Source organism: Pavona decussata, unplaced genomic scaffold (assembly GCF_977016875.1).
Source record: "Pavona decussata unplaced genomic scaffold, jaPavDecu1.1 SCAFFOLD_38, whole genome shotgun sequence".
Lineage (NCBI taxonomy): Eukaryota > Metazoa > Cnidaria > Anthozoa > Scleractinia > Agariciidae > Pavona > Pavona decussata.
The window spans coordinates 993688-1021069 of NW_028145460.1; the positions used below are offsets into that span (position 1 = coordinate 993688).

Genomic DNA, 27382 nt, shown 5'->3' on the forward strand with positions numbered 1-27382 from the left:
GAAAATCATAGGGACTTGCTCTGTTTGCTCAGATGTTGCAAGTAACCAAACATTCTTCAGATCCCAAATCCAGATGTGGATTTCCCAAAAGAAATTCAAACTTCCATTTTTTGAGAAAAAAAAAAACCCTTTAAAACAGCAAGGTGTGTAATCGGCATTTTAATGTTGGACATAATTGGGCGCCTACCATTTGCACGGACAGGTCTTCCTGGTTTGCTGGTATATAACCAAGAGTGTAGCATGGTGTTGGGGCTAGGAGGCCCTGTTTAGCTGGTTCACATAAAATTATATTATTACAGTGACCTTGAGTTGTGTCCTTTGGCCTGTAAAAGAAACCTGCCGCATTTACACAATCCATTTGGTTTGGAAATTTAAACCATTAACTTATGGAAGAATGAAAATTTGTGTGGCCAAATCAGCTGAAGAGACTCGTAGTTACTAAAACCCGGAACGACCCACAACGACCCACAACGACCCACAACAACCCACAACGATCCCACAACGATCCACAACGATCTCAAAACGACCCACAACGATCTCAAAACGACCCACAACGATCCCACAACAAAAGAACAAAAGAAACCACCCAAGCAAAAAATATCAAAAACTTAACTTTTGGATTTTGGCCATCGAATAAAGATTTGTATGAGTCACATGAAAAGTTTCATCAGCTTTGCTCTCCGTAAACATCCATCTTGAGGCTACTTAGGGTAATTTTCGTCTACATTCGTGCCGCAACGCGCCCTTTGTAGTAACTACGGTCCACTACAAAGTAAATCATTAATAGACCTTATTTCTGAAGCAAGGCCTCAACGAAGTGTTATTTGTCAAGTATAGTTATCTCTCCATTTGTTCTTTGGTTACATTAGGCACCGATCATTAGAAAAGTTATGGGGGGCTGGAATTTTTTTCGTTATCGAATTCCTTGCATGAATTTAAAACAATTGCGTACAATGGAACTCGTGGTAGATATGTACATGAGATCTCTGTCGTCTTGATGGTCATTGTCATAACACTGCAATCTCAGTTCGCTTCGTTAGCGCAGAAATCGGCAAGAAATTATAGCGCGTCGCGGCACGAATATAGATGGATGTTTACGGAAAGCAAAGCTGATGAAACTTTTCGTGTGATTTATACAAATCTTTATTCAATGGCCGCCCGAAGAGACATCGATCGTACTTACAAATGTGTCTTCGAATGGAGATTCTTTCTCGTGAAAAGCTGCATTTGCTCAATTATTTTGTCCTGTTTTTGACAACCTTATGAATGTGTTACCGGAATATCAAAGGTATTCTTGGTAGTCGTGAGTCATTGTTTGCTATTCAGTATGCGTTTCAATTTTTGAAAAAAATTCAAAAGTTAAGTTTTTGATATTTTTTGCTTGGGTGGTTTCTTTTGTTTTTTTTGATGTGGGATCGTTGTGGGTCGTTTTGAGATCGTCTTCGGTCGTTTGAAGATCGTTGTGGATCGTTGTGGATCGTTGTGGGATCGTTGTGGATCGTTGTGGGTCGTTGTGGATCGTTGTGGATCGTTGTGGGTCGTTGTGGGTCGTTCCGGGTTTTAGTAACTACGTGAAGAGACTACAAAGAGAAGAAATAATTTTTACGTATCACTGGTAGACCACAATTTCTGAAACTTTGCAAATGAAAATATGACATGAACCAGTTGACTTTCCAATGCAAAATTTAACAGCAAGATGCCAATCAGTAACTCTATTGTGCCCCATCTACAACAACGGCCACAACGTTTTTCTGATAAAGCTTCGACAACAAGAACTCTTTGCATTGTCTGCTGCTACCTTTACCTTGGGGTGCACAAAAATGATGTGACATTTCCCTGCCTGTAAATTACAGTATCTTCAATACAGTTACCATCTAAGGCGAAAACTGGTACAGCTTACTCCACAGGGAGCCCACACAAACTATGTGACCGTTTGTATTTTGAATTTATAGAGGCAATGTATGGGAATATCGAAAATCCTCGTATTATCGTACTAGATTGCGATAGATATTCTCATTTAACATCAAAATAAACGTAGTTTTACCTTAAATGTTGTGTGTTGTCGTTCCTGAGGTTGAAGACGGCGATTTTAGCCATTTGAAGGGTTCGGCGTTGAACGTTCACTCGAGCGTAATAGAAGAGTGACAAGGGAGGAAAACTTGTTTTGAAAGGGTTCCAGCGCCGGAGCGATTTTTCCCCCAAAAAACGCATCGCTCCGATTTCAAACTTCACAGCGTAAAGGTCAAAAGATTTTCGATTCTTCTCGTACCTTCCAATCGAAAATCCATCCAAACGGCCCGGGGCTAGTCCTCGAAGAAAATCAAAATCCCACAGTATTCAAGCGACTGGAATGCGTAGCAAAATTCATACGTGCCATTGTCTAACGTCGTCCAATCAGAAAGGGGCAATCAGCGGGACGGTTTGGGCTGGCACGTATGAATTTTGCTACGCATTCCAGGAGCGATGCGTTTTTTGGGGGAAAAATCGCTCCGGCGCTGGAACCCTTTCAAAACAAGTTTTCCTCCCTTGTCACTCTTCTATTACGCTCGAGTGAACGTTCAACGCCGAACCCTTCAAATGGCTAAAATCGCCGTCTTCAACCTCAGGAACGACAACACACAACATTTAAGGTAAAACTACGTTTATTTTGATGTTAAATGAGAATATCTATCGCAATCTAGTACGATGATACGAGGATTTTCGATATTCCCATACATTGCCTCTATAAATTCAAAATACAAACGGTCACATAGTTTGTGTGGGCTCCCTGTGCTTACTCCGGTTGACTTAAGTCTTTTTAATTAATCGTCGATAAGCACGTTGATCTTGAGTGGAGAAAGCACAATTACGATGGATTTGTCAGTTCTTGGAACAGTTTTCATTACAAAGATGGTCTAGATGGTCACAAAGGGTAGGAACTAATCTTGGTAAAAAAGTGATTTACCGCGCTTGTTGATTGCAATCTCTCCTAGTGCCTTTTTCGTTTTGGTTTAAGTTTCAAGTTTTGTTGTCCTCTCGACCGAAGAACGTTCCGAAGAGCACCCTCGAAAGCGAAAACCTCACCAGGAATGATCACAGTTACGAGCCGGCGGCCATTCAGCACGGTGGACAAAGGATGATGGGCAGGCCCGTATTCCGGGCCTCAAATCGAACTTAACCAGATCCCCCTCCGCCTGACCGTGGGAGATCTGGGTACGAGATTAGGTTCCTCTTTGCGGAATTTGTTTTTTCTCGCAATTTCCCTTCCATGAATTGTAAATTTATAGGAAAGGTGCGTGGGTACCCCTTTGTCACCCAATCTAGCACAATTCTAATCTCGTTCCTAGAGCCCTTGTTACCCTCGCCTCGTTTCCCGCTCCGCTGGACAAGGGTAACGAGGGCTCTGGGAACGAGATTGACCCAATTCACGACCAAGACGACATTGTGAATATCAAGTGAAACCGAACTCATGAAATATTCGCCAGATGTTCAATTTTTCGTGGAGACTTGTTTCAAACTCCAGAAAATATTGAAATATGCGTTGTACGAGTTACCACTACCCGCACGCCATATTTTTGTTTGTAAAAGTCACATTTGTTTTATCTTTCTAGGGGTGCTTACCATTTATATCAGATCTCCACGAAACGTCACGGTCATGGCATGACTCAGATGCATTGGCCGGCAATTGCTCACCTGATGTTCACCGGGGAGTTTGAAAAAAGTCAAAGATTTTTATTGGCTGCTCCGTAAAGGTTTTCCTTATTTTGCCGTAGAAATCCAGTTAAACTAGCTTTTAGTCTTTACTTTTATGGCAACGCCATTACCCAACCTCGGTGGAGCTGGTAACTGATGTGAGCCTGCGATTATTTATTCCATGCGTGACACAATAGCGTGAATTACAGAAGTTCCTGTTTCTGTTGCGAAGCGAAAGTTGGACCTGCAAAAAAACTAAGAAAACGGTAAAAAGCTTTCACCGCAAATGTCTCTCAAAACAGTCAGAGAAGATTTCTGGCAATCGACAGCTAGGAGCACCATCAGAGAAAGATGTTTGACCATTTTCAACCAAGAGCTCTTGAGCGATATAAAGTTCGTCGTTCGAGACTCCCAGAGCGGAAGTGAAAGCAAGACGATTCCAGCTCACAAGTTTGTGTTGGCGATCAGCAGCCCAGTGTTCTATGCCATGTTTTACGGTGAACTGGCGGAAAGGAAAGATTATGTCGACATCTGTGATTGCGAATATGAAAATCTGTTGGAGTTGTTTCGTTTTATATACAGCGATGAGGCGAACTTGACACCGGACAATGTGATGCAGTTGATGTATTTGGCGAAAAAATACATGCTACCTTCTCTGGCCGACAAATGCTCCGCCTACCTCCAAGAGAATTTGAACGCGTCAAACGTGTTTCATGTCTTGCCAGACGCACAGAAATACGAAGAGAAGGATCTGTTGGATCATTGCTGGAATGTGATCGAGAAGGAAACGGAAAAAGCTGTGAAATCAGATGGTTTCACCACAATCGAAAGATCAATACTCGAGGAATTAATTGAGAAAGATTCGTTGAACATCAAGGAAGTGGAATTATTCAAAGCAGTCGATTGCTGGGCTGTAAACGAATGTAGAAAAGAAGGCCTGGAAGCAGAAGGATCCGTGAAAAGAAGGATCCTTGGAGAACGAATTCGTTTTCCTTTAATGGAGTTAACGGCGTTTGCCGATGTTGTTCTCGACTCTGATATTCTTACAAAGAAAGAGTCATACGACCTGGTAAAACATTTTAGTTCTGTTCTGAAAAGTCCAACGGGATTTTCTTCGGCAAAAAGAACTGGGAAGGCGTTAAATGCGATTTCAAGGTTTAGGTCAGTATCAACTGATCGTGGGTGGGATTATTCTTCCAGTGTTTCCAACCTTATCTGTGTATACGCAAGCAAGGATGTGAAGGTGCATGCAGTGCGTCTTTTTGGAAACGCCGACGACATATATTCAGTGGAGTTAAAGGTAAAGGACAGCAATGGGTTTGTACTCGCCACTAAGGGGGGTAGATTTGTATCTGCGCCTGTGCAGAGTGAGATAGGAGAATATCAAGGTTTTGAGATTGTTTTTGAGCAGCCGATTGTTTTAAAAGCATATTCTGGTTATGTCATATTTGAGGCTAAAATAAGTGGTCCACCTTCTTGTTATGGAAAGAGTGGTCAGTCTCGCATAGAGCATTCTGGGGTGGTGTTTTTGTTTGACAGCTACGCTTTTTCAGGTTTTCACAGCTCGGTTCAATCCGGGCAGTTTTCAGAATTTCTTTTTTCACTAGTATGATTGCAAACTAGATCATTAAGTTTTTACATTAAAAAAAATACCCTGGTGAGTAACCAGCTCTCCTTTTTTTCCCCTGTTTAATCTTGATTTGATGCATGGTTTTCATTCTGAATCATTCCAATCACAGCACGGATTACGTGACGGACGAGGGAGCTTAAAGAGTCTCACAGCATATTATACAGGTGTATAGTTTGAGTGCAGTTTTGCAAGTTTTCCTAGAAACCTTTGTGTAGGAAGATAGTAGCATCGTTTATTCCGAATCATTCCAATCACAGCTATATTGAATTACCTGAGGAATGAGGAATGAGGGAGCTGAAAGAGTCTCACAACATATTGCAAGTGTAAAGAATGAGTGCAGTTTTAAAGCCGTTCCCTAGGAACCCTCATGTTTTGGAATTGGCCCAGTTCAGACGCCGAACTTTTCATGAGCCGAACTTAATTCAAATTAAGGTCGGCCCAAATCACGAAAATCCCGCCTTTTGATTCAGACGCCGAACTTAATTTACTTGAAGCAAAACCAATCGAAATGTTACCTTTTTTTATTATTTTTTATTTGAAACTCGTTATAATAATTTATGCATTTGGTTCGGTTCATGAAAAGTTCGGCGTCTGAATCAAAGCCGTTCCAAAGCCGAAATTCCCAGCTGAGCCAGGCGGGAAGAACGGCTGAGCCGTTCCAGCCGTTTTCAACTGATTCAGACGCCGAACTTTTCATGTACTTAATTCGAGGTATTAGGTTCGGCACATGAAAAGTTCGGCGTCTGAACCGGGCCAAAGTCATTTCTTTAAAACTGAAATAATAGACACTGATATTTGTTACGTGGTGAAAATGGAAAAATCTTAAACGACAGTGTTTTGATTCTTAAACAAAAGTATTATACTGTGTCTTATGACATAGATTTAAGTTAGTTCTTTAATTTTAAAAATTTACCATTTATTTTCTTTCTCAGAAGTGCTAGCACAGCTATAGCCTGCGAACGCAGACGTATTTCCGACTGTCGCTACTCTCCGCAGAAGCGACAGCCGGAAATACGTCTGAGTTAACAGGCTAGAACAGCTACAACAGGTATGCAAATGTACATAGGCTCAAGCACAGTTAATGAGCTGATTTGTTCAAATTATGGTGAATTATCGTGGACACTGTATACTTGTTTAATTTGTTAAACAGCTATGATTGTAATCAACCAAGGTGTAACCTTTTAAGGCAAGGTTTTACTCTCTTCAGTCAAACCTGTGTGCAACTGTATTAAAGCTGAATGACGCAATCAGCTTATTCTGTCTTTTTAATAACGTTTTTACCACATTAACCGGTTGCAAGCAAATGTTCTTAGTTTTAGCTGTTGCACAAGCATTCTCCACAGCTGTACCACGCTTCATTGCTTTTTCCTAAAACTTTCACACGCGCTAGTCATGTGGAAACATCAAATAAACGCCCAAGTAGTGTTTTTTATAACATCGGTTAAAATACGTGGTGCAAACCGATAATTTCCCGGAAATGTCCCCCATTGTCTAGAATTTCATGTACACTTTTGCGCTAGTGTATTTAAAGTTCACATGCCATACACACTCATCACAAGATTCAGATTTTATACATACTGATAGGTTAATTGCCAAACTCAGCTTCCAGACTCCATACGAAGATTTATTGAAAATCGCCTGCCTTCAAGAACCTGGAACATCGCGGCCTTGAGCAGGCCCTTCTCCTCGTATATAAAGGCACTCATGGTCAGGCACATAATTATATTCAAGAAATGTTCACCCTACGAAGCAGTGAATACGGGCTCCGGGGCTATTCTAAGCTGGTCCTTCCTAGACTAAACTCATCGTACATGCTCCACTACTCTTATCAGGCTGCTACAAAGTAGAAAAAATTACCCAGATAACATTAGAACAGCAGACTCTCTTGATCCTAAATTTAGGCGAAAGTTACATAGAATGCCATTGCCGTCCTCACGTGACCGCAACTGTGATTTTTCTGTAAATAGATAGACTCATATTTCTACTCACCTATTTTTTATCTAGTGTTCTACCTATTTATTCAATTTGTTATTTTTATTTTATTTTATTAATTCTGATAATTTATTATTTTTTTAATATTTGCCGGTATACACCACATTTCTAATATCTTAACTTAAGTTATAGAGCACATTTGCATTTAAATGAGCCTTTGTTCATGCTCATATGCAATAAACTAGCTTGCTTGCTTAGTGTCACAAGCGTCACGTTATTCCTATTAATTAATCAGGTCATCTGTTATAACCAAAACATGTCCCTATAAATTCTCAGATTAGGTCCTAAAAAAATCTATATCGAACAAAGATAAGATTTTTCCAATCAAGATTTGACCGTTACAAACATTATTAAAACAAGAAACATGATCGTATAAATCTAACTTTGGTAGGTACTTTTTGTAGGGTAATTAAAGTGTATAATAACATAGCCAGACCAGTGTACATCTAGCCTGCGAGCAAGATTGAAAGCTCGCAGGCTTGGGTGCATCCGTTTCCTGAGGCCCGGATAGGCTAGTTTCATAGTGGATCGGGCGAAGCTGGTAACTAATTTGAGCCTGCGATAAATTAATCGCGTGACACAGTAGCGTGACTTTTTTTCTGTTTCTCGTTCTGTTTACACAAGAACAGGAAAGTTGGGCCTACAAAAAAAGCTAAGAGAACGAGTATAAACCTTTAACCGAACATGTCTCTCGATACTTTCAGAGAAGATTTTTGGCAATCAACAGCTAGGAGTACTATCAGAGAAAGATGCTTGACCATTTTCAACCAAGAACTCTTGAGCGATATAAAGTTCGTCGTTCGAGACTCCCAGGGCGGAAGTGAAAGCAAGACGATTCCAGCTCATAAGTTTGTGTTGGCTATCAGCAGTCCAGTGTTTTATGCCATGTTTTACGGTGAACTGGCGGAGAGGAAAGATTATGTCGACATCTGTGATTGCGAATACGAGAGTCTGTTGGAGTTGTTTCGTTTCATATACAGCGATAAGGCGAACTTGACCCCGGACAATGTGATGCAGCTGATGTATTTGGCGAAGAAATACATGCTGCCTTCTCTGGCCGACAAATGCTCCGCCTACCTGCAAAAAAACTTGGACGCGTCAAATGTGTTTCACGTGTTGCCAGACGCACAGAAATACGAAGAGAAAGATCTGTTGGATCATTGCTGGAAAGTGATTGCGACGGAAACGGAGGAAGCTTTGAAATCAGATGGTTTCAGCACAATCGAGAGGTCAATACTTGAAGAATTAGTTAAGAAAGATTCACTGAACATCAAGGAAGTGGAATTATTCAAAGCAGTCGATTGCTGGGCTGTAAACGAATGTAGAAAACAAGGCCTCGAAGCAGAAGGATCCGTGAAAAGAAGAATCCTTGGAGAACGAATCGTGAAGGGAATTCGTTTTCCTTTAATGGAGCAAACGGAGTTTGTCGATGTTGTTCTCGACTCTGATATACTTACAAAGGAAGAATCATACGACCTGGTAAAACATTTCAATTCCACTCTTAAAAGTGTAACAGGATTTTCTTCGGCAAAGAGAAGTGGGCCGTCGTTGAATGTAATTTCTAGGTTTAGGTCAGTGTTTCCGGAATATGGGTGGGATTATTCTTCCGGTGTTTCCCAATGTATCGGTCTAAAAGCAGACAAGGACGTAAAGGTGTATGCAGTTCGTCTTTTTGGAAACGCCGACGACGTATATTCAGTGGAGTTAAAGGTAAAGGACAGCAATGGGTTTGTGCTCGCAATTGAAGGGGGTAGATTTTTATCTAAGCATGTGAAGAGTGAAATAGGAGATTATCAAGGCTTTGATATTGTTTTTGTGCAGCCGATTGTTTTAAAAGCAAATTCTGGTTATGTCAGATTTGAGGCTAAAATAAGTGCTCCACCTTCTTGTTATGGAGTGGATGGTCTGTCTCTCATAAAGCATTCTGGGGTGGTGTTTTCCTTTAACAGCTACACTTCTTCAGGATTTCACAGCACGGTTCAATGCGGGCAGTTTTCAGAATGTCTGTTTTCACTAGTATGATACCAAACTAGATTGTTTACTTTTTATATTAAAAAAATAACCTGGTGAGTAACCAGCTCTCCACTTTTTCCCCTGTTTAGGGTTGATTTGATGCATGGTTTTTATTCTGAATGATTCTAATCACAGCCACAATTATCTTAGGGATGAGCGAGCTGAAAGAGTCTCACAGCATATTACAATTGTGTAGTGCAGTTTTACAAGGTTTTCTAGGAACTTTTATTTAGGAATCTAATAGTTTATTACCAATTACCATTTATGGCCATTTGTCAGGAAATGAAAGTTATTTGTTTATAACTAAAACAATAGACACTGATATTTGTTACTTGGTGAATATATGGAAAAAAATCTTGAACAAAAGTGTCGTGATTCTTTAACAAGAGTATTATACTGGTTCTGGAGACACAAATGTTAGTAATGGTCTAGATAAAAGCAGTGAGAAAATTAATTTTATAAAAAACACGACACTCCTGAGTTTTATAACAGACATGTTTCGGCAGTTGCCTCTGCCATCTTCAGTGTGAAATGAACTTGTAACAAATTACAGTAGAATATAAATGCTAAAAAAATTACAATAATAATAGAAATAATTAAGACCATAACAATAGTAATACAAAATTAAACAAAAAGTTTTAAATTAACGTGTTTGATTTGTGCGCTGAGTGTAGGTTTTTCCCAAACTATGTGCAACGCCTCTTTGATTTTAAGGGCAAACCGCGTGGATGCCTGATCGATAATGGCAAAATTGTCGCGGGAGCATGCAGAGCGACATGCTGGCGAAGTCTCCAGATGTTTGAAGATGTGTGATGCCCTGTCCGTTTCCAAGTGTTCCCTTACACGTGTGTTGAAATGTCTGGTGGTCCCACCGACATAGCAAGCTGCACAGCCTGTGCACGAAAATTTATAAACCACACATGATCGGAGTCCATTGGGGATAGGGTCTTTCACACTAAAGAGGCTACCTACTTTGAAAGAGGAAAACGCTAACACTACGTTTGCATTATTACATTAGAAATGTGAAAGTCGACGAATGCGCTTTTGAGCGATGCTAGAAAAATAACCTATGTAGGGTAATTTGAAATAAAAGGTATTAGGCGCTTGTTCACCAGTTGATCTTACATAGTTGCCTGTTACATACTGAGTGACACTGTGGTTAATGATTCTTTCTATTAGCCTGGAAGGATACATGTTTTTCTTTAGGATGAATGTAAGTGACGCGCTGTCCTCAAAAAACGCTTGCCAGGTGTTACAAATCTTGAGAGTTCTATCAACAAGTGTCTTGACTAGCCCAATTTTGTGTGAAAATGAGGTAAAACTAGAAAAACATGTTAATAAGCCGGTGAATGTTTTCTTGCGGAATGTTCTAGTCGCTACCGTGGGCCCCGTGTTATCAATGTACGTATCTAAAAAGGCCAGTTTATGATCTGATTCCGCTTCCATTGTGAATCGTATGTTGGGATGACGGGAGTTGATGAAATCAAAAAATAATAAGGCATCCGACTCCGTATGGAACAGACAAAAAGTGTCATCCACATACCGTCGATAGAATAGAATTTCCGACGGGGAAGTGTCTAGCCAATTCATTTCATGGTGCCCCATAAAAAGATTTGCCAAGACAGGTGCAAGTGGCGATCACATAGAAACACCGTCTATCTGGTCATAAAATGACCCATCAAAAAGAAAATGCGTTTGAGAGGTGGCTATGCAGAAAAGCTCTTTAACTGAAGATCATCGTGTGCGATATTGAAGTCAGGAATACCCTTGAGAATATATTCAACTGACAACAGCGAGATTTATACTCTCCTCCAAAGGAATGTTTGTAAACAAGCTCTCGACATCAAAAGATACCATGTGTTTGCCCTGCATGGAGAGGCTTTGGATCTCCCGTACAAATGTGAAAGTATCGCCAGCACAGTGTTCGGATGGAATATGAGGCTGTAAAAGACTGCAAAGGCATTTAGCTAGCTTGTAGTTGTAGTTACCAATAGAAGAGATTATCGGGCGAAAAGGTGGTATTATGTTGCAGTTAGGTGCATGGGTCTCGTGCATCTTGGGCTGGCCGTATATTCTAGCCGGCTGGGAACCAGTAGGATAAATGTTACTATAAGTTACATCGTCCAAGTGGCCGTTGGTCTTGAGTTTCCGGAGGAAACGTTGTAGCTTAGCTTCTCTCTGTGTTGTTGGGTCATTCTCTAGAGGTTTGAATTTGGTTTGATCATCAATTATCTTTCGCAAGCCTGTTTTGTAATCGCTTTTGTTTAACACAACAACGCCGTTTCCCTTGTCTGGTTTTAAAATGACAATGTCCTTGTTTCGTCGTAATTCTTTCAAAATCTTATGTCTCTTGATGTCTTTTTTTGAGGGATGGAACGTAGAAACATAGGAGTGCGCCAAATGCGACAGATCAGTAGCCTTTTAAGACAAGGTTTGACTCTCTCTCTCTACAGTCAAACTTGTGAGCCCGGCCACTGTATTAAAGCTAAATATCAGTATGATACAATCTGTCTTTTTTTAACGTTTACCGGTTGCAAGCAAAGGTTCTCAGTCTTGACTCTTGCATGTACACTTGCATGTACACTTTATATGCCGTGATCTTGTTGCCACGTTGTTTTAGAGACATCGGGAATGCTATTTTTGACACTAGCGGAGCTACAAAAGTACTCAGTATCCCAATACAATCGGATTTCGTTCTGCATAATTTTTATTTATTTGGGTTTGGGTTTATTTTCTTTGTAATTATCTTTCTATTTCCGCGAACTTAAATTAGCTAATAGGGGTGCTTACCACGAAACGTCACGGTCATGGCAGGGTTTACCTAAAACATGGAATCCGGATTAAAAATAAACAAAAACAAAAATTCGTCGACATGAAAATTTCAACGAAGGTTAAAGTCACTTGGGAAACAGTTTTTATAGCTCTTAACAAATTATAATATCAGTCTGGAGCCCAGTGAAATTTTCAAAAGTTTGCCTAAGATTTCAGTTGCTGCAGTTAAGCCTATGGTGTTAGTATTCTAAGGCAGTCCCTTTAAAGCGTAAAATTTTAAAACACACCAGAACGACACCTAACTATGTTTATAAAATCAAATACACGGATTCCGTAAATCCAGAAATACTTTCTTTTCTTTCTATTTTTCTTTTTCTGTGTAACTTGCCGTATGCTGATTGGCTTGTGAGTAGGGGATTTTCGTTCTTTCGGAAGAGCTAGGGGAGAGAGATGTGTACGATTGGTGGTGTTTTGACAGGTACAGTAGGCAAATTAACGCATTCGCAATGGCCGGTGACGATGGAAATATATCTTTACACGTGTCATAACATTGTGACTAACGTATATTACGGCTCAACAAATTGTTTGGGCATAAGGGTGGGACTGGAGCTTAAAATATTTAGACTCATTACTCGGGCCGTAAGGCGGACCGAGTTAAGGTTTCGGTAGCATTATCAAATTTTTTTTTTTTATTTTTGGGGTCGCGATGGGCCGAGAGATTAGACTTCGGGCCACGAGTTATTGTTCTCAGTCTCGTTTTTTGTACTCGGCTGGTACGAGTTACGTTTTCTGTCGTGTTATCAAATTCTTTAAATTCTCGGCCGCGTTCTTTGTTTTCGGGCATGCGAGGCATGAACAACTCCAACATAAACTGCTTACCGTTAAGCTAACCGGGGAGCTATTTAAGCTAATCTAAGTGCTATTTAGGCTAACTGGAGTGCTCTTTAGGCGAACCGGAGTGTTTTTTAGGCTAACCTTAGTGCCTCAAGGTTAGTTTTGTTTAACCGAAAATTTAGCAACTAAATCAGTCTTTGACCTCGCGGGCCAAGATAGATAAAGATATCTCACGTTTAGTATAGAATGACAATCAATGTAGAAACGGTTTCTGTCTTCAAATGAAAGGGATACCCTGTTTCAGGGGCGGATCCAGGGGAGGTGAAATGGGTGAATTTTCACCCCCCTTTTTTTGAGCCCCCTTCCTTTTTTTTTTTCCTTATCCGTCAAATATTGAAATAATATTTGATTTCTCTAATTGAGGTGGAGAATGTGCATTAGCGATGACTGGTTCTACCAATCAATTTATTCATTTTGAGCCTGTTGAAATGGGGTTGAAAGACCTACACGACTCCCGCTGTGTGCCCATTGTGTTGATAAAAGCCTTTATAATTTTGCTTTAATAAGCATGTCTTTAAGCGATTTCCCTTTTCTATAATAGATAAAGGGAGGTTCCTTGTATATCTCTCTTAGTAGCGGCTGGTTTTGTATTAAATGCCATTCAGTGTCCATTAGAATATTTTTCAAACATGGCAGTGATGGTTGAAATTGTGTCACGAAGGGTAGAATTTTCTTGTGCACTTTCTGTTTTTGTGTAAGAGCGTTCTTCCTTTCTGCGAAGTTAACTTCGGAGAGGATTTTGTCCACCAGGTTACTAGGATAAGCTCTCGATACCAGGCGTGTTTTAAAGTTTTTAATGTTTTCGTCAAACACTACTTTAGAAGCGTTTGTCCTCAGAAGTGCCTGCTGGGTGGCAGCTGTTGTAGTTTGTGTACTGAAATGTTTTAGTAGGTTTGTAATGTGTGCGCACGTCGAGAATCGATTCTTTCTCGAATCTCTGTCCCTTATAGACTGTTGTATCCAAGAATGTTGTTTCTTATTGTGAGACTTCAGCGGTAAACTTTATGGTAGGGTGGTACGAATTTGCTTGCTCAATGAATTTTCTATTTCTTCTTTGTTTGTATCCAACAAGTAAAATACATCGTCAATGAATCTTCTCCACATTAGTGGTTTGTGAACGCTCTGCCTTAAGATCTCCTTTTCTATAGATGCCATAAAGATGTTGGCAAAAGCTACTGCCATTTTAGTGCCCATGGCAGTTCCTTGTGTTTGGAAGGAGTTCTCCTTCAGTATAAGGCTGAGCATTTCTCTGAGGAAATTTGTAGCTATAGGAGGGTTATTGGCATGAAAGTTCTCGTATGCGTTGCATACTATAGTGATTCTTTCAGTCCTCCTGTGGGATATTCGTGTAAAGGCTAGTGACATCCATTTAGACTAGAAAAGCGTTTCTAGGCACCCTAGTGCTTTCAATAAACCTTATGAAATGTGTCGTATCTTTTAGAAACGAGTCCTGTATTTGTGCTATTGGCTGAAGTAGTTTGTCTACGAATGATGATAGGCGTTCTGTTGGGCCATCACACCCAGATATGATAGGTCTTGACTTCCGACTAATGTCGGTTTGTGAATTTTTGTGAGGGTATAAAACACTGGGCTTCGAGGCGGATTTGGTGTTAGGTTAAACCATTTAACCGTCATTTCGTCTATGCACCCTGCTTGATGAAGGGCATTAATGAGATGTTTAACTCTCTGGGATGTCTCTAACCATTGGTTCGTCTAGTGGCTGACAGTTATTTCTATCATCCAATTGTTTCTGTCCGTCATTGATTTTGTTTTCTCCGTTCATAACGACGGTTGTTCTGCCTTTATCTGCTTTTTTGAGAATAATTTCTTTGTTGTTAACGTTAATAAGCTCCTTGAGAGCTCTTCGCTGCACAGACCTCAAACACCTCAACCAGGCTTTGGCTCTATAAAAAATTACATTATTACAAAATTTCACCCCCCATTTCAAAATCCTGGATCCGCGCCTGTGTTTGAGACAGAAAGTGATGAAATAGATACCCCGTTCAAGACAAAACACCCTGAAAATCATACCCTATCGGGCCGCACGTCCCCGTTGAGGTCACACAAGGGAGAACCCCCCCCCCCCCGGTCTAGATCCGTCATTGACCCGGCGTCACATACATATTAGGACCGTACAAATGGTTTCTGTCTCTAAACAAAAGGTGAAAACGTAAGGATTAAAGCCCGGGGATTATAAAAAGCATTCGTATGACAAATGTCGTTTTCCCCTGTATTTCATTCTGACTGCAAGAAATGCAATTCTATCTGGTGGTTACTTATTGCCTCACTATATCTCTGTATCTATCTATTTGGTAGCCTGCGAGCAAGCTCTCTTGGGGGTGGGGGGCGCGAGGGGGGAAAGAGGATCCACCCCCAAGAGAGCTTGCTCGCAGGCTATCTATTTGGGGGAATTGGCGATGCTGGAGGTTATCATTGTTAAAAGATTGTAGGCTTTACGCACTGCACAGTCAAATATGGCCCGAGTATAAGCTGGAAACAGCTTCTTGTTACCTCTTAATCAAAATCAATGGATCTACAGCTTCCCGAAAGTACCTGTTATCTACATCCTGCTATTGTGATTACTAAATTATGGGAAATCGTTCACAGACTCCTGAAGTTCTTACTGTATTTCAAAAATGGCCATCGACATAAAACGTTTCCTTTGTACCGGCAGCTCGACACTCTTTTGTAAAAAGGTGCATAAATGAATACATGCGTGACTGAACGTACGAATGTATTCCGGCAGGAATCACATAACCACGAGCAAATGAGTGAGTGAACGAAGAGAATGAATGAATGAACGAACGAACGGACGGATGAGTTGATAAATGAATAAATAACTTTGCTCCTGCTTTGCCCGCTGTCTATCCAGGGTCGGTGCCAATTCGAAACTTTTTTTTTTAGATGAAATCTAAGCCACCAGACATACCGACTTGTTTCAAGACTTTTTATATTACTATGCAAAGACAGTGAGTCTTGCGAAGAGTTGATGAGTGATAAACGCAACATTGACTCTTCTCTCTAGTTACCTTTCATTGTCTCTCTACGTGCTATGGCAGCAGGAAACGTTAACGAGTAGGTGTGGGGATATATAAGAGTACGTTTAAAAGATTGAGAACCTTTATTCCAAATGAGTGGCTCAACTGACTAAGCAATTGAAATCTAAGGCAAACTTTTGAAAATTTCACTGGGCTCCTGACCGAAACGTTAACGAGAGGTGTGGGGGTATATAAGAGTACGTTTGAAGATTGAGAACCTTTATTCCAAATGAGTGGCTCAACTGCCTAAGCAATTGAAATAATTTGTCAAGAGCTATAAAAACTGTTTCCCCAAGTGACTTTAACCTTCGTTGAAATTTTCATGTCGACGAGTTTTTGTTTTTTTATTCCGGATTCCGGATTCTGGATTGGCAAGCAATTGCTCACCTGAGGTTCACCGGGGAATTCGAATTTTCTCCTCTCCCTTCCCCTTTCTAGCGCCTGCCACGCAGGCTAACTTGACACCGGACAATGTGATGCAGTTAATGTATTTTGCGAAAAAATAGATGCTACCTTCTCTGGCCGACAAATGTTCCGCCTACCTGCAAGAAAACGTGGACGCGTCGAACGTGTTCCAGGTGTTGCCAGACGCACAGAAATACGAAGATTTGAGGCTAAAATAAGTGGTCCACCTTCTTGTTATGGAAAGAATGGTCAGTCTCGCATAGAGCATTCTGGGGTGGTGTTTTTCTTTGACAGCTACACTTCTTCATGTTTTCACAGCACGGTTCAATCCGGGCAGTTTTCAGAATTTCTGTTTTTACTGGTATAACAGCAAACTGGGGCATTTAGTTTTTACTTAAAAAGACATCCCGGTGAGTAACCTTACTTTATTTATGCCACTCAAATAAGTGGCCCTGTATTCTGTAATTTAGCCCCACTCTGCACTTTTTTTCAGTTTAATCTTGATTTGAAGCATGGGCAGTTTTGGAAGGTTTCGTTAGGAACTTTTGTGAAGGAATATCGTGGCATGGTATTTATTCTGAATCATTCCAATCACAGCCAAGATTATGCGACAGATGAGGGAACTAAAAAGAGTCTGACAGCATATTACAAGTGTATAGTTTGAGTGCTGTTTTGCCAGGTTTCCTAGAACCTCTATTTAGGAATATTAAAAGTTTACCATTTATGGCCATTTGTCAGGGAATCAGTCATTTGTTTATAACTGAAGTAGACACTGTAAAATTTGTTACCTGGTTAATATTGAAAATCTTTAACGAATTTGTTGTGATTCTTTAACAACAGTATTATACTGTGTCTGCAGACACATTTGATGTTAGTAATAAATTTACCATATATTTCATTTCTCAGAAATGCTAGCTATCACAGCAGTAGGAGGCATACAAATGTCTCCTATCCTCTTGTAAACACCTACCAATAGGTTTAAGTACAGTTAATGAGCTGTTCTGTTCAAATTATGGTAAATTATCATAGACACTGTAAGTTTGTTTAATTTGCTAAACAGCCATGATTGTAATCAACCAAGATGTAACTTTTAAGGCAAGGTTTGACTCTCTACAGTAAAACGTGTGTGCCACTGTATTAAAGTTGACTATGACACAATCTGTCTCTTTAATTACGTTTTCACTACCTTTACCGGTTCCAAGCAATGTTGTTGTGCCTCCCTTCACTGTTTTTACCTGAAAGTTACACGTGCGCTTGTCACATGGAAACATCAAATAAGCACCGAAGTAGTTTTTTCATGACATCAGTTTGTACCATACTATAATACATTGCTGGAAATGTCCTCATTGTCTACTGGATTTATTAGACTCATTACAAATTACTCTCTTGACACTTAATACACAATAGCTACAAATTACAAGAAATAACAATTAACATATTAGGGAAGAGATGTGTGTAAAAATTCGAGTCAGGGGGATAAATAAACCTTGCAGATTTCAAGTTGTCCCCCTATCTTATAATGGTAGGCAGCGTGGTCGAGTGGTTAGGGCACTGGACTTGAAATCTTTGGACTTGTTTCTCAGTAGCCCCAAGTTCAACCCCTCGGCCTCGCTTGTAAATAGCCAGCTGGTCTGCCTCCTGCCAGCTAGGATTCTTAACCATGTCATGTTGTATTTGAAAAATTTGTTTCTTCCTGTTTGTTTCATTGTCCCTGAAAAGCCCTTTTCGGGGAGAGGATAATTAAGTAATATTTTTTTTTATATGAATTTTATATATGCACTGTTGCACTGGAACAAGTTTACGTCCCAGTCACACCAACCTCGGAAAACCCAGTGGCAGATGGTTGGGTCAGGATCAGGAAGCCAAAACGGGTGAGGTTACAAGAACGACCATGATCGTTCTTTTAAACTTACCCGCTTTGGCTTCGTCCTGACCCAACTATCTGCTCCTGAGTCACCGAGGATGCAGTCACACTCATCCAGATTTTATTCATAATTTGATAGGCTGAGTGCCACACTCAGTGCCCAGAGATTTTCTGTCCCAAGCATCACATTTTTCCTCATTTTAACCATCCCAACTAAGCTCATCCAACCAGACCATTTAGCTTTGAATTCTCAGATTCTTTCCGAAAAAATCTATATCAAATAAAGATAAGATTTTTCACCCAAGATTACACCGTTACAAACATTATTAAAAACAGGTGCTCTCAACCACAAGAAACATGATTGTATAAATACGGTATTACACGTATCAATCACTCTAACCTGTTGCGATTGACCAAGACGGTTGTATTCACAGGCTAGGCCCAGGTCACTAGTAAGAGGCCGAGGTAATGGTAAAAAGTCAGTGAGCAGAGTGCGACCAAACTTGAGCCTGTTCACAGGGTATCCTCCTGCCAACTTATTTGTCCCAATCGATTAAGATGTTAAATGACTTTGTGATGCCTACAGCTGGTTAAGCTGTTGCAACAATGACAGAGAAAGAGATGCTGCAAATTGTGAAAAACTTGAGCTGCCAGGGGCTGAAAATTTGAGGGCGATTGTTATGAAGACAATGAAAGTTTCTGACAAAGATGTCTGTTGCACATGGTTCAATTTTATCCCTGGTTAACATTTTGATTTCCCTCCTTTGTCTTCTACTCTTTTTCAAACATTACCAGACACTAATACAAACAAAACAAAAACTGAACCACAAAATATTCACGCAGCACACTAAGAAATGTGCTACTAAAGTTCACTATTTATTCCAAATCTCTATCTGTGAAAAGGCTTCTTTTCTTTCACTTCAACTCCGATCTTGAACTTCTTGAACTTGTACTTGTTCCACTTTGTGTGTGGACTCTCCAACAGTGGAATATCAAGTTCTTTTGATATTGCCAGATAGCGCTCAAACCGTGCATTCTTAAGGTGGCCCAGTTTTTTCTTCCTCTGACTAGTCAGCCAGTTTAGAAATACTTTGTTGTGCTTGTCCTGAAATTAAATCGAACAAGTTTGAGTTGTATGTCAGAACATCCTAGACAAATAAAAATCCACGGCAATAAATATAATTATTGTTCTTGTAACATGTCTCACAAATTTGCTGCGTCATTGTGAGACATGTTCTTTTCAGGCCATGTTACACTGGGCAACATTTCATGAAACTTGTGTTGCAAAAAAACTGTGAGACAAGTTGCAAGAAAAATTGCAATTTAATTGCTGACACCCAAGCCAATTACTGTAAATTGTCAAACTTGTTAAATCACCTTGTTTGCATTCCGTCCAGTGTTATTGTTCTTTTTCACTCCTTCAATTTTCACAGACAATTCTGCAACTGGAAGTAAACAATAAAAGACAGAAAGAGGCAAAGATTATTTACAGTACTTTCAAATTCTTTCAAATTCTTTCATCTCAATGTAAAAGGGCAAGCCCCTGAGCCTTCATTTCACGCCTTTGTGGGTATGAGATGCAAATTTAGATGTCGTGCAGTCATGGCAAGTTGTTGACTCAAGCGTCGTTTGAGGAACAGTAATATGCTTCAAAATTTCATAATCTCACCACAGCAATATAAGATATCAAGTTCTAATTTGTTTAACATGGTTTATTTTGAAAACTAAGGCAATTTTATTGGTAAGGGCCGTAGAAAAACACTTGTGCTGTTTGACAGTTGTTTATTCTCTGATGGTTGATTGACAAAATAAATGAACGTGCAAATGGCCAGGCCAGGCCCCTTTTATACGGGAACTTCCTGTTAACATTGTTATTGATGTAATTTCTATTTTCTGTCCTTGAAGACCTGTTCTTAACGATGAATAGATGGACATCTCTCAGCAAGTTGCTTTGTTTAAACTGGCTTTCAATCTCTTCAAAGGCAGGTACCAGGGTCCTGGCTTCTAATAAAGCCCTGGCCTTTCCTCAAGTATCATACACTGTCTACCCTCTCTTTTGGAGTCCAATACCACTACTTCATTAAAAATAAAAAATAACTCCAACAACAAAACAAATGTCCTAAGAACTTACTTTTTTTCTCAGCCCTGTCAGTGTACTGCTCTCTTACTTTCTCAATGGCAATTTTTCGACGTTCGACCTGCAAACAAGATTGAATGAAATCAATCAACCACTGAATAAACGTATTTATTTAGTGGTTGTCTCACAATTTAATCACTTGGTATCTAGATTGCAAATGACAGTATTGTCTGAGAAAAGATACTACATATGGGTATAATTTTTTTTGAAGGGCTTCTCACAAAAGGGGCGTATATCACTTTTTTGGTGAAATTTTGATTATTTTCACAGGATCTCCCTAAATTTTGAAATGAAGAATGTTGTTCTGTGATTTCAAACTTTCACCAACAAAGCAATATACGTCCCTTTTGTGGGAAGCTCTTCAATAATAAATGATAATCACTATAAATGGCATGATCAAACAGTGTTAGTACTGGCACTATAAATTTCTTTCCTTCACAAGATTTAACCAACAAGTAAGTACTAAAATCTTTGCAACACAATACCAAACATCTTGCTTATTTCTGTCACACCTGAGAGGGCAAAACTCAAAGATTTATTTATTGATTTATTGATTTGCAAATTTGCTAATGATGGATAAACATAAAAGAAGACATTGTGTTCCTTACTGGGTCTATCTAACCAACCCATCACCAAAGTAAGTCCATCCCACAATTTAGATACAGAAATTAGATTAGCAAGAGCAGGCCTGCAGTGACACTCCTGTTCATAAAAAGGAGCTGAACTGACTAAAATTACGGTCCACTGAGGATCGAAGGGCAATGAGTACCACGGAAAATCATGCTTGGCTACCACTTCACTCATCAATTTAATAGCTGATAACCGCAAGTAAAAAAAAGGCTTCCAAAAATGTACACATCAAACTCTTACGCAACTACCTCATGTTTTTTTTTAAATAAGCGTGTGCTGAGCACACGAGTGCATGCACAAAAAACTTGTAAACAACCAAAAAAAAAAAAATGAAAAAAACAACTATGAATTATTAACGTTCTTGAACAACTCCATAGAGTTTTTTCAACTTTGTAGCTTACTTTTGTCACAAGTGTCATGCATCAGGTAAGCTTCATTTCTTATTGCAATGCATTTAACATTACCTGGTTTGCATTTTGCAGACTAAAAATTCTTTTCACTTCCTCAGGTGCACTGGTGAGCAGAATGTAAAAAGAGAAGTTTTCAAACATACAATAATAATGTATAACACCTATTACATATTAACTATAGATATCAAGAGAAAGGTATACTATTAAATAAAGCTGATAATATCTGTGAAGCAATATCACATCACTGTTGAAGTAGTCAATATGACACAAAAAATAAAGACCACATGAAGGCAACCCAACAGCACAACAAAGATGAACTGACTCTCAAAGCTTTTTGAGGAAGAAACTAAGTCAACAGAAGATATCTCTTAATAATAAACAGCATTTTCCGAAGATGTCCCAAAGCACCTTTTCAAGATTTTTGAAAACATTCTGTATTATTCTCTAGGATCCTTGAAGATTAAAAAGTTTTTTTGAAAAAATACCAACAAGAATCCAAGTGTTCCTTGCATATTGATGGTTTGTACATGACATCATGACGGCCATGTTGGTGGACAGGAACAATAAGATCTTTCTCCTCTGGGAGTTATCTTCCATTTTTATGCAAACTATGTGAGCAAATTTACTTTTGTTTTGTCCACCAACTGGCGACAATGCAAACCATCTATAGCCTCCTACGCAGACGCTCTTTGGGCTAATCATGACAGAACTTATCACAATAATTTCTATTTTAATGAACTTTTCGCCCTTATCAACTCCTTCCACGTATTGATTTGAATATGAAATTATTATGAATAATAATTATCAGAGTTTGATTTTATTCTTATTTGCTTCATTTATTTTTATAAATACCACATTGTCACAGTGGTAACTAGGCAGGAGGTAAGTAGGACTGTTAGGTTGGATTGCATATTTTTGATACAGCTAACATTATTGATGTGTACCAACATAAGTAAAGAAAATTAATACTTTTTTACAATCTTTACATGTCCAAAACTGTACCTTTCTAGTTCTGGTATGTTTTCATATCCACGGATGAATCTTTTGTCTCTTCCCCATGAGTCAGCTTGGAAAACAATAACATATTGAAATATACACTGTACTGATTTTAAATAAAAATTCTGAATACACTTTCACCAAATCAAAATGTATCTCAGTTAATTCTTCTCAGATATTAAATCTTAAGTTTTACAGTAGAAGTTGAATACTGACATGATACTCACCATCTATGTTTATTGTGCTGCTGTTACGACAACGCTGTAAACATCTTGCAGCAAATGTGCCACGAAGGCTTGTGGTAGGGTATGCTAAATGTAAAAAAATACTTCAATTAGCCCTGGATGCTAAGTTATATTTTACAATTTCTGCAGAACAGTCATGTTTATATTGCAGTTCAAAATTATTTTTGGTTTCAAAATTTTCAAACCAGTTTGATTTTTCTTTTCCTTTTCCTTCCTTGTTCCACTTTTGTCCATGACAAATAATTTGGGTGCATTTTAAAACGTACCCTTAAAATAAATGCTGTAGGCCCTTTCTGCATTCCACCCTAAAGTTTGTATTAAATTTGTTGTAATACTGTAGTGAGTATCAAATTATAGAACTTTCTCAATAAATAAATAAAAATAATTAAAGGGGTGCTTTAGTCCTAAAGCAGCCAGATTTTGATCTTAATTTGAAAAATATTTCAGGAAATATTTTCAAGTCAGAGTTTAGGCTATCATTCCTTACAACTGGACAAAGACTTTTCAATTTCCTAAATTTATTTTGCAGAGGGCAACTTACAGATGTGGCTAGAGAAAAGTTATTCCCTTCTTCAGTGGCCTCAAAACGAAAAGACACTTTATCATTATTTTAATATACATGTACAAACATTTGTTTAGAATCACCTTCCACAGGTAAAATATCAGTTTTATTTTTATAAGGTTACTCCCGGACATTTGGGAGTAGTGTTGATCTTTAAACAATTCAAATAATATTGTTTTCATTTCATTTATTCTTCATCTATTCTAGAAATGCAGTGCAAAAAGACTACTGGCCACGAAATTCAATTTGGACTCAAGTCTGCCTTTGCCAAGAACTAAGGGCAGGAGGGTAACCCTCCTAGAAGGGTTACCCTTGTAGAAGGGTCATAAGATAGCCCTCCTTTACATGTGTAGGGTTATCCCTAGGGCTATGTCTGCCAACAAAGCCACGCAAAACCTGAAGCCATCGCTTCAAAATCGACACCACCGAATAGCTCATTTTACAGTTGTGTGCTTAGTGACCTGGCCTTGGATTGGAAGCAAGGCTGGGGGTGACCTTGTCTTGATACAAACCTCACTGCTTTTCATATGTAGATCATACTGTTCTTATGCTAACTAGTTTGCATTTACATATGAAAAGCAGTGAGGTTTGTATCAAAACAAGGTCACCCCCAGCCTCACTTCCAATCCAAGGCCAGGTCACTGAGCACACAACTGTAAAATGGCCTATTCACACTTTGTCAAGTGTACTCTTTGATATATTTGAGAAGCAGTTCAACGGTTTCCGGTGTCCATGGCAATTTCTTTGCCTTTTTTGACAAAGACATTGGTCAATTGGTCCCTTTTCTTTTCCCTTTTGATTTATTGCATGGCTGATCTCAGTCAAGAATTTCGCCTAATAATTGGACAATCACATTATGAGGAGAATGCTTTATTTCAGCCGCCAAGCTGTTTCCCTCGTTCCAGTTTGGATTTGCCGCTCTTCTCAGCATAGTTCTCCGAAATAATTCTCCAGGTTTATAACCGTGCAAAGCTATAGTTGATGGAAATGTAACAGTAATCTGATCGCCCGAAACTTGACCCTTGTAGGAGGGTTACCCTACCTTGAGCATTTACATCCATGGCTTAAACAAACAAATAGTTGACCCTCCTAGAAGGGTAACCCTAGCAAGCAGAGGGTTACCCTCCTCCTAGGGTAACCCTACCTCGCATGTAAAGGAAACCAGGAAAAACAATAGAGGAGGGTAACCCTCCAGTGTAACCCCCCTAGCCCTTCTAGGAGGGTTACCCTCCTTCCATGTAAACAGGCCCTAACAATAACACATACTCAAGTTGTGACATAGCTTCTTTAAGCCCCAGCTAAACGTTCTAAGATTGTTGTACAACATACGAGCATTGGTTTATCCTATGCTACTTCATTCAGTAAAAAACTTAAGCTAAAGTTATTTTTGTTCACAAAAACTACATTGATTCTGGCCAGTACGCTATTTAGAAAGCGAAATAAAATTATTTCAGGTCTTGTGTAACAAGACCTACGTCTCTTTAGGACTCCGCTTCGTGTATTAGCGTAAAAGAACAAGAATTCAAACGGAGAAGCGACAGGCATGGACCCCGACAGCCAACAGCCCGAAAGTTCACATCTATTTCACCTCCGATCAACGAACTCTCACTGCACGTAATATTCTTGTAACAAAAAAAGCATAAGTATTACCTCCAATTACGGATAGAAGGCTGCGAAAAGCCAAAGACAAAGGCGCAGTCCTCAGTCGTTGAAGGCAACTCATTTTGCTGCTTCCTTTGACGCCATGTTGGATTTTGGACAGCAGTTTCAGAAGTTGAGTCCCAGTCTACAACGACCAACACTGGGTGTTTCTTTACCAGGCCTTTCGTTACACGTCCTTCAAGATCCAGATAAGCAATAGTTAAGCCGCCGTTATACGTTGAAACTTTTAGCTGAAACTTGCGTGCAACAGCGAACGAGACCATTCACGAAGTGGTGTTACATGGTCAAAGTCTTGTTTTATCACCATTGCGACCGTTGCGGGTCGTTGCAGAAGTAGAAAGTGGTTCTAATTTTCGTGAAACTTGTCTCGCAACGGAAGTTCGAAGAAGTTTCACGAAACCAACCCTGTTACACGGTGCAACGCCTGCTGACTCGTTTCGCATCGCCGTTGCACACAAATTTCAGCTAAAAGTTTCAACGTGTAACGGCGGCTTTATGGTCTCATGGAAACTTAACTTTCAATAGCTTTTCATGGAAACGCGAAAAGCCGACTATAATGGCCTTCATAAATATTTAGAAAAATTTAATCACTCCAGAGTTTAATTCCGAGGTAACTGAATTCATATTTTCCCATACAACTGAAGGTCAGCTCGAAATTAATTTAGCAACATCTTGACTTCCTTTTCAGATACAAGCTGGATGAGAGCAAACGTAACAACGTGTAAAATTGTCACATTTCCGGACGCAACTCTCTAACAGCTACTGGCACAGGGCTTTTGTTTTCGCTTCCCGTCGTTTATACTTGGATGAATTTCAGCCCCGCCCACAAAACGAGATTTGGTCATATTTGGGGACTCACCAAATTATTATTTCCAACGAGCACAGCATTATTGCGATGCCTACTTTTGTTATTGCGCATACGTTCTGCGCATCTAGAGACACTCGGATTTCCTATCATTCTCGTCCCCAGAGCCTCCTGCCCCTGCCCCTCTTAGCCGGCGGGGCCTTCTCACTTGGTCCTCGTGCCCAGCCTCCAGCGGCTAAGAGGACCAGGCGGCTCTGGGGACGAGAATGATTTCCTATGGGTTGTTAGTATATATAAAGGGATATTTTTGCGCGGTTTAAAACTATGCGGAGAAAGCAGAACTTAGCAAGTGCTCTTGGTTTCCAAAAAGAAAATTGGGGCTAACCATGCATTTATCAGAGATAATAAAGCTTCAATTTGGAAAAAAAAACGCCATACATTGCTTTATATTTTACAGCGTTTTAGAATTATTAACCTCTTACTAACCGAGCGCGAGGGCCGTACTGGGGAATATTGGCCCGAGGTCGTAACAGTACGGACCGAGCGCAGCGAGGTCCGTACAAAAACGACCGAGGGCCAATATTCCCCATTACGGCTCGAGCAAGCTAGGTTAGTAAGCAGTTTATTATATGGCCCTCGGAGCAAGCTTGTTTATTTTAAAAAACGCACTTCCGGTCACTTGAATTCAAAGGGTTTCTGTCGTGAAGTGTTTTTGATGACGCGAGCAACCCAAAAAGAACAAGCTACGGTACCACGAGGATAACATGAAAACAAATTTACTGAACGTTTACATGTTTATAGAAAACACTTCAAGAACGATTTGTAGCGGAATTTGGAGAAAATCTTAACAGCTGCGGTTTGTTTTTGAAACTCACAAAAGGGTTTCTTCGATCCCAGAAAATTTACTAGCGCATCACAAAGTACGGATCAAGAAAAGGTTGCTGTGAAGACCATTTTCAACTTTAAAAGAAGCAGCATTAAGTCAATTGTCCTCCTCGCTCTCATCTCTGGCTTGGAAACCCAAGTGTAGGGATAAAAACCACCACACAGTTCTTTGTAGTGCAACTGGATTGGAGTCGCCGAATTCTCCTGCCTCAAAAAGAGCATCTTCTTCGTTTTCGTCAATCGCCCGAGCGGCTTGCAGCTCGTTTCTTCTGTCGTGCTCGCGAACTAGTGACTTGTGCTTCGCAGCTACAACTCTTCTCGATTTTTGAACTCATTATCCTTGAGTATGTTGAATGGATATTTCTTCTCAGAGAAGTATCGCTGTATATGTTGCGCTGAAAACTGGAAAATGTTGCTGGCTCGTAATCACCATTTTTCCTGCGTACGTTCATAAAAAAAAAGAAATTGACAAAAGGTGATCAAGCTCGGACGAAGGTAGGCTTTCAATTGTTTGACTATTCAAGCCATTAGCTTCAATAAAACGGAGTAGAGTGTTCATATCAGTAGACTTCTTCCTTTTGTGTTTTCACTTTTCTGTTTGTTTATAAAATCCTCAATGGCTTCCTCGGCTTTCGCAGATGCCTGCTTCAGAGGTTTCTAGATCTTCGGGATAGTAAAATTTGCTTTGTAAATGATATTCTTCTTCGTCCATGTTGGATTCAGTCTTTTGGGTAGTTTCTTTGCGAAGAATGAAAGTATTTTCAGGTTTT

General features: G+C 39.7%; 4 protein-coding genes, 1 long non-coding RNA gene and 1 pseudogene across 5 annotated transcripts in view; 4 read left to right on the plus strand and 2 right to left on the minus strand.

Moving 5' to 3' along the window:
* The window catches only part of LOC146483464 (uncharacterized), a 58010-nt gene extending 38879 nt beyond the window's left edge, over nt 1-19131 (plus strand). The window contains exon 2 of the long non-coding RNA XR_014863793.1: nt 18499-19131. This is a non-coding gene — a long non-coding RNA (uncharacterized LOC146483464). The remainder of the gene's footprint in view (nt 1-18498) is intronic.
* The window catches only part of LOC146483453 (glycine receptor subunit alphaZ1-like), a 178975-nt gene that overhangs the window by 109873 nt on the left and 41720 nt on the right, over nt 1-27382 (plus strand). The window lies entirely within an intron of this gene.
* Nucleotides 3886-7269, plus strand: LOC146483468 (BTB/POZ domain-containing protein 6-like). Its single transcript, XM_085105685.1, has one exon. It carries the CDS (start codon nt 3959-3961, stop codon nt 5282-5284), a length of 1326 nt encoding a protein of 441 aa, XP_084961811.1. The 5' UTR covers nt 3886-3958; the 3' UTR covers nt 5285-7269.
* LOC146483469 (BTB/POZ domain-containing protein 6-like) lies at nt 7883-9954 on the plus strand. Its single transcript, XM_085105682.1, has one exon. The coding sequence runs from the start codon at nt 7979-7981 to the stop codon at nt 9314-9316; it is 1338 nt and encodes a 445-aa protein (XP_084961808.1). The 5' UTR covers nt 7883-7978; the 3' UTR covers nt 9317-9954.
* LOC146483470 (uncharacterized) lies at nt 9355-11362 on the minus strand (annotated as a pseudogene).
* Nucleotides 18992-25069, minus strand: LOC146483471 (small ribosomal subunit protein uS15m-like). The gene is made up of 7 exons (XM_085105709.1): nt 24911-25069; nt 22681-22764; nt 22460-22523; nt 21512-21560; nt 20412-20478; nt 19658-19725; nt 18992-19385 (listed from the first exon to the last, which is right to left on the minus strand). The coding sequence occupies exons 1-7, from the start codon at nt 24981-24983 to the stop codon at nt 19170-19172; spliced, it is 621 nt and encodes a 206-aa protein (XP_084961835.1). The 5' UTR covers nt 24984-25069; the 3' UTR covers nt 18992-19169.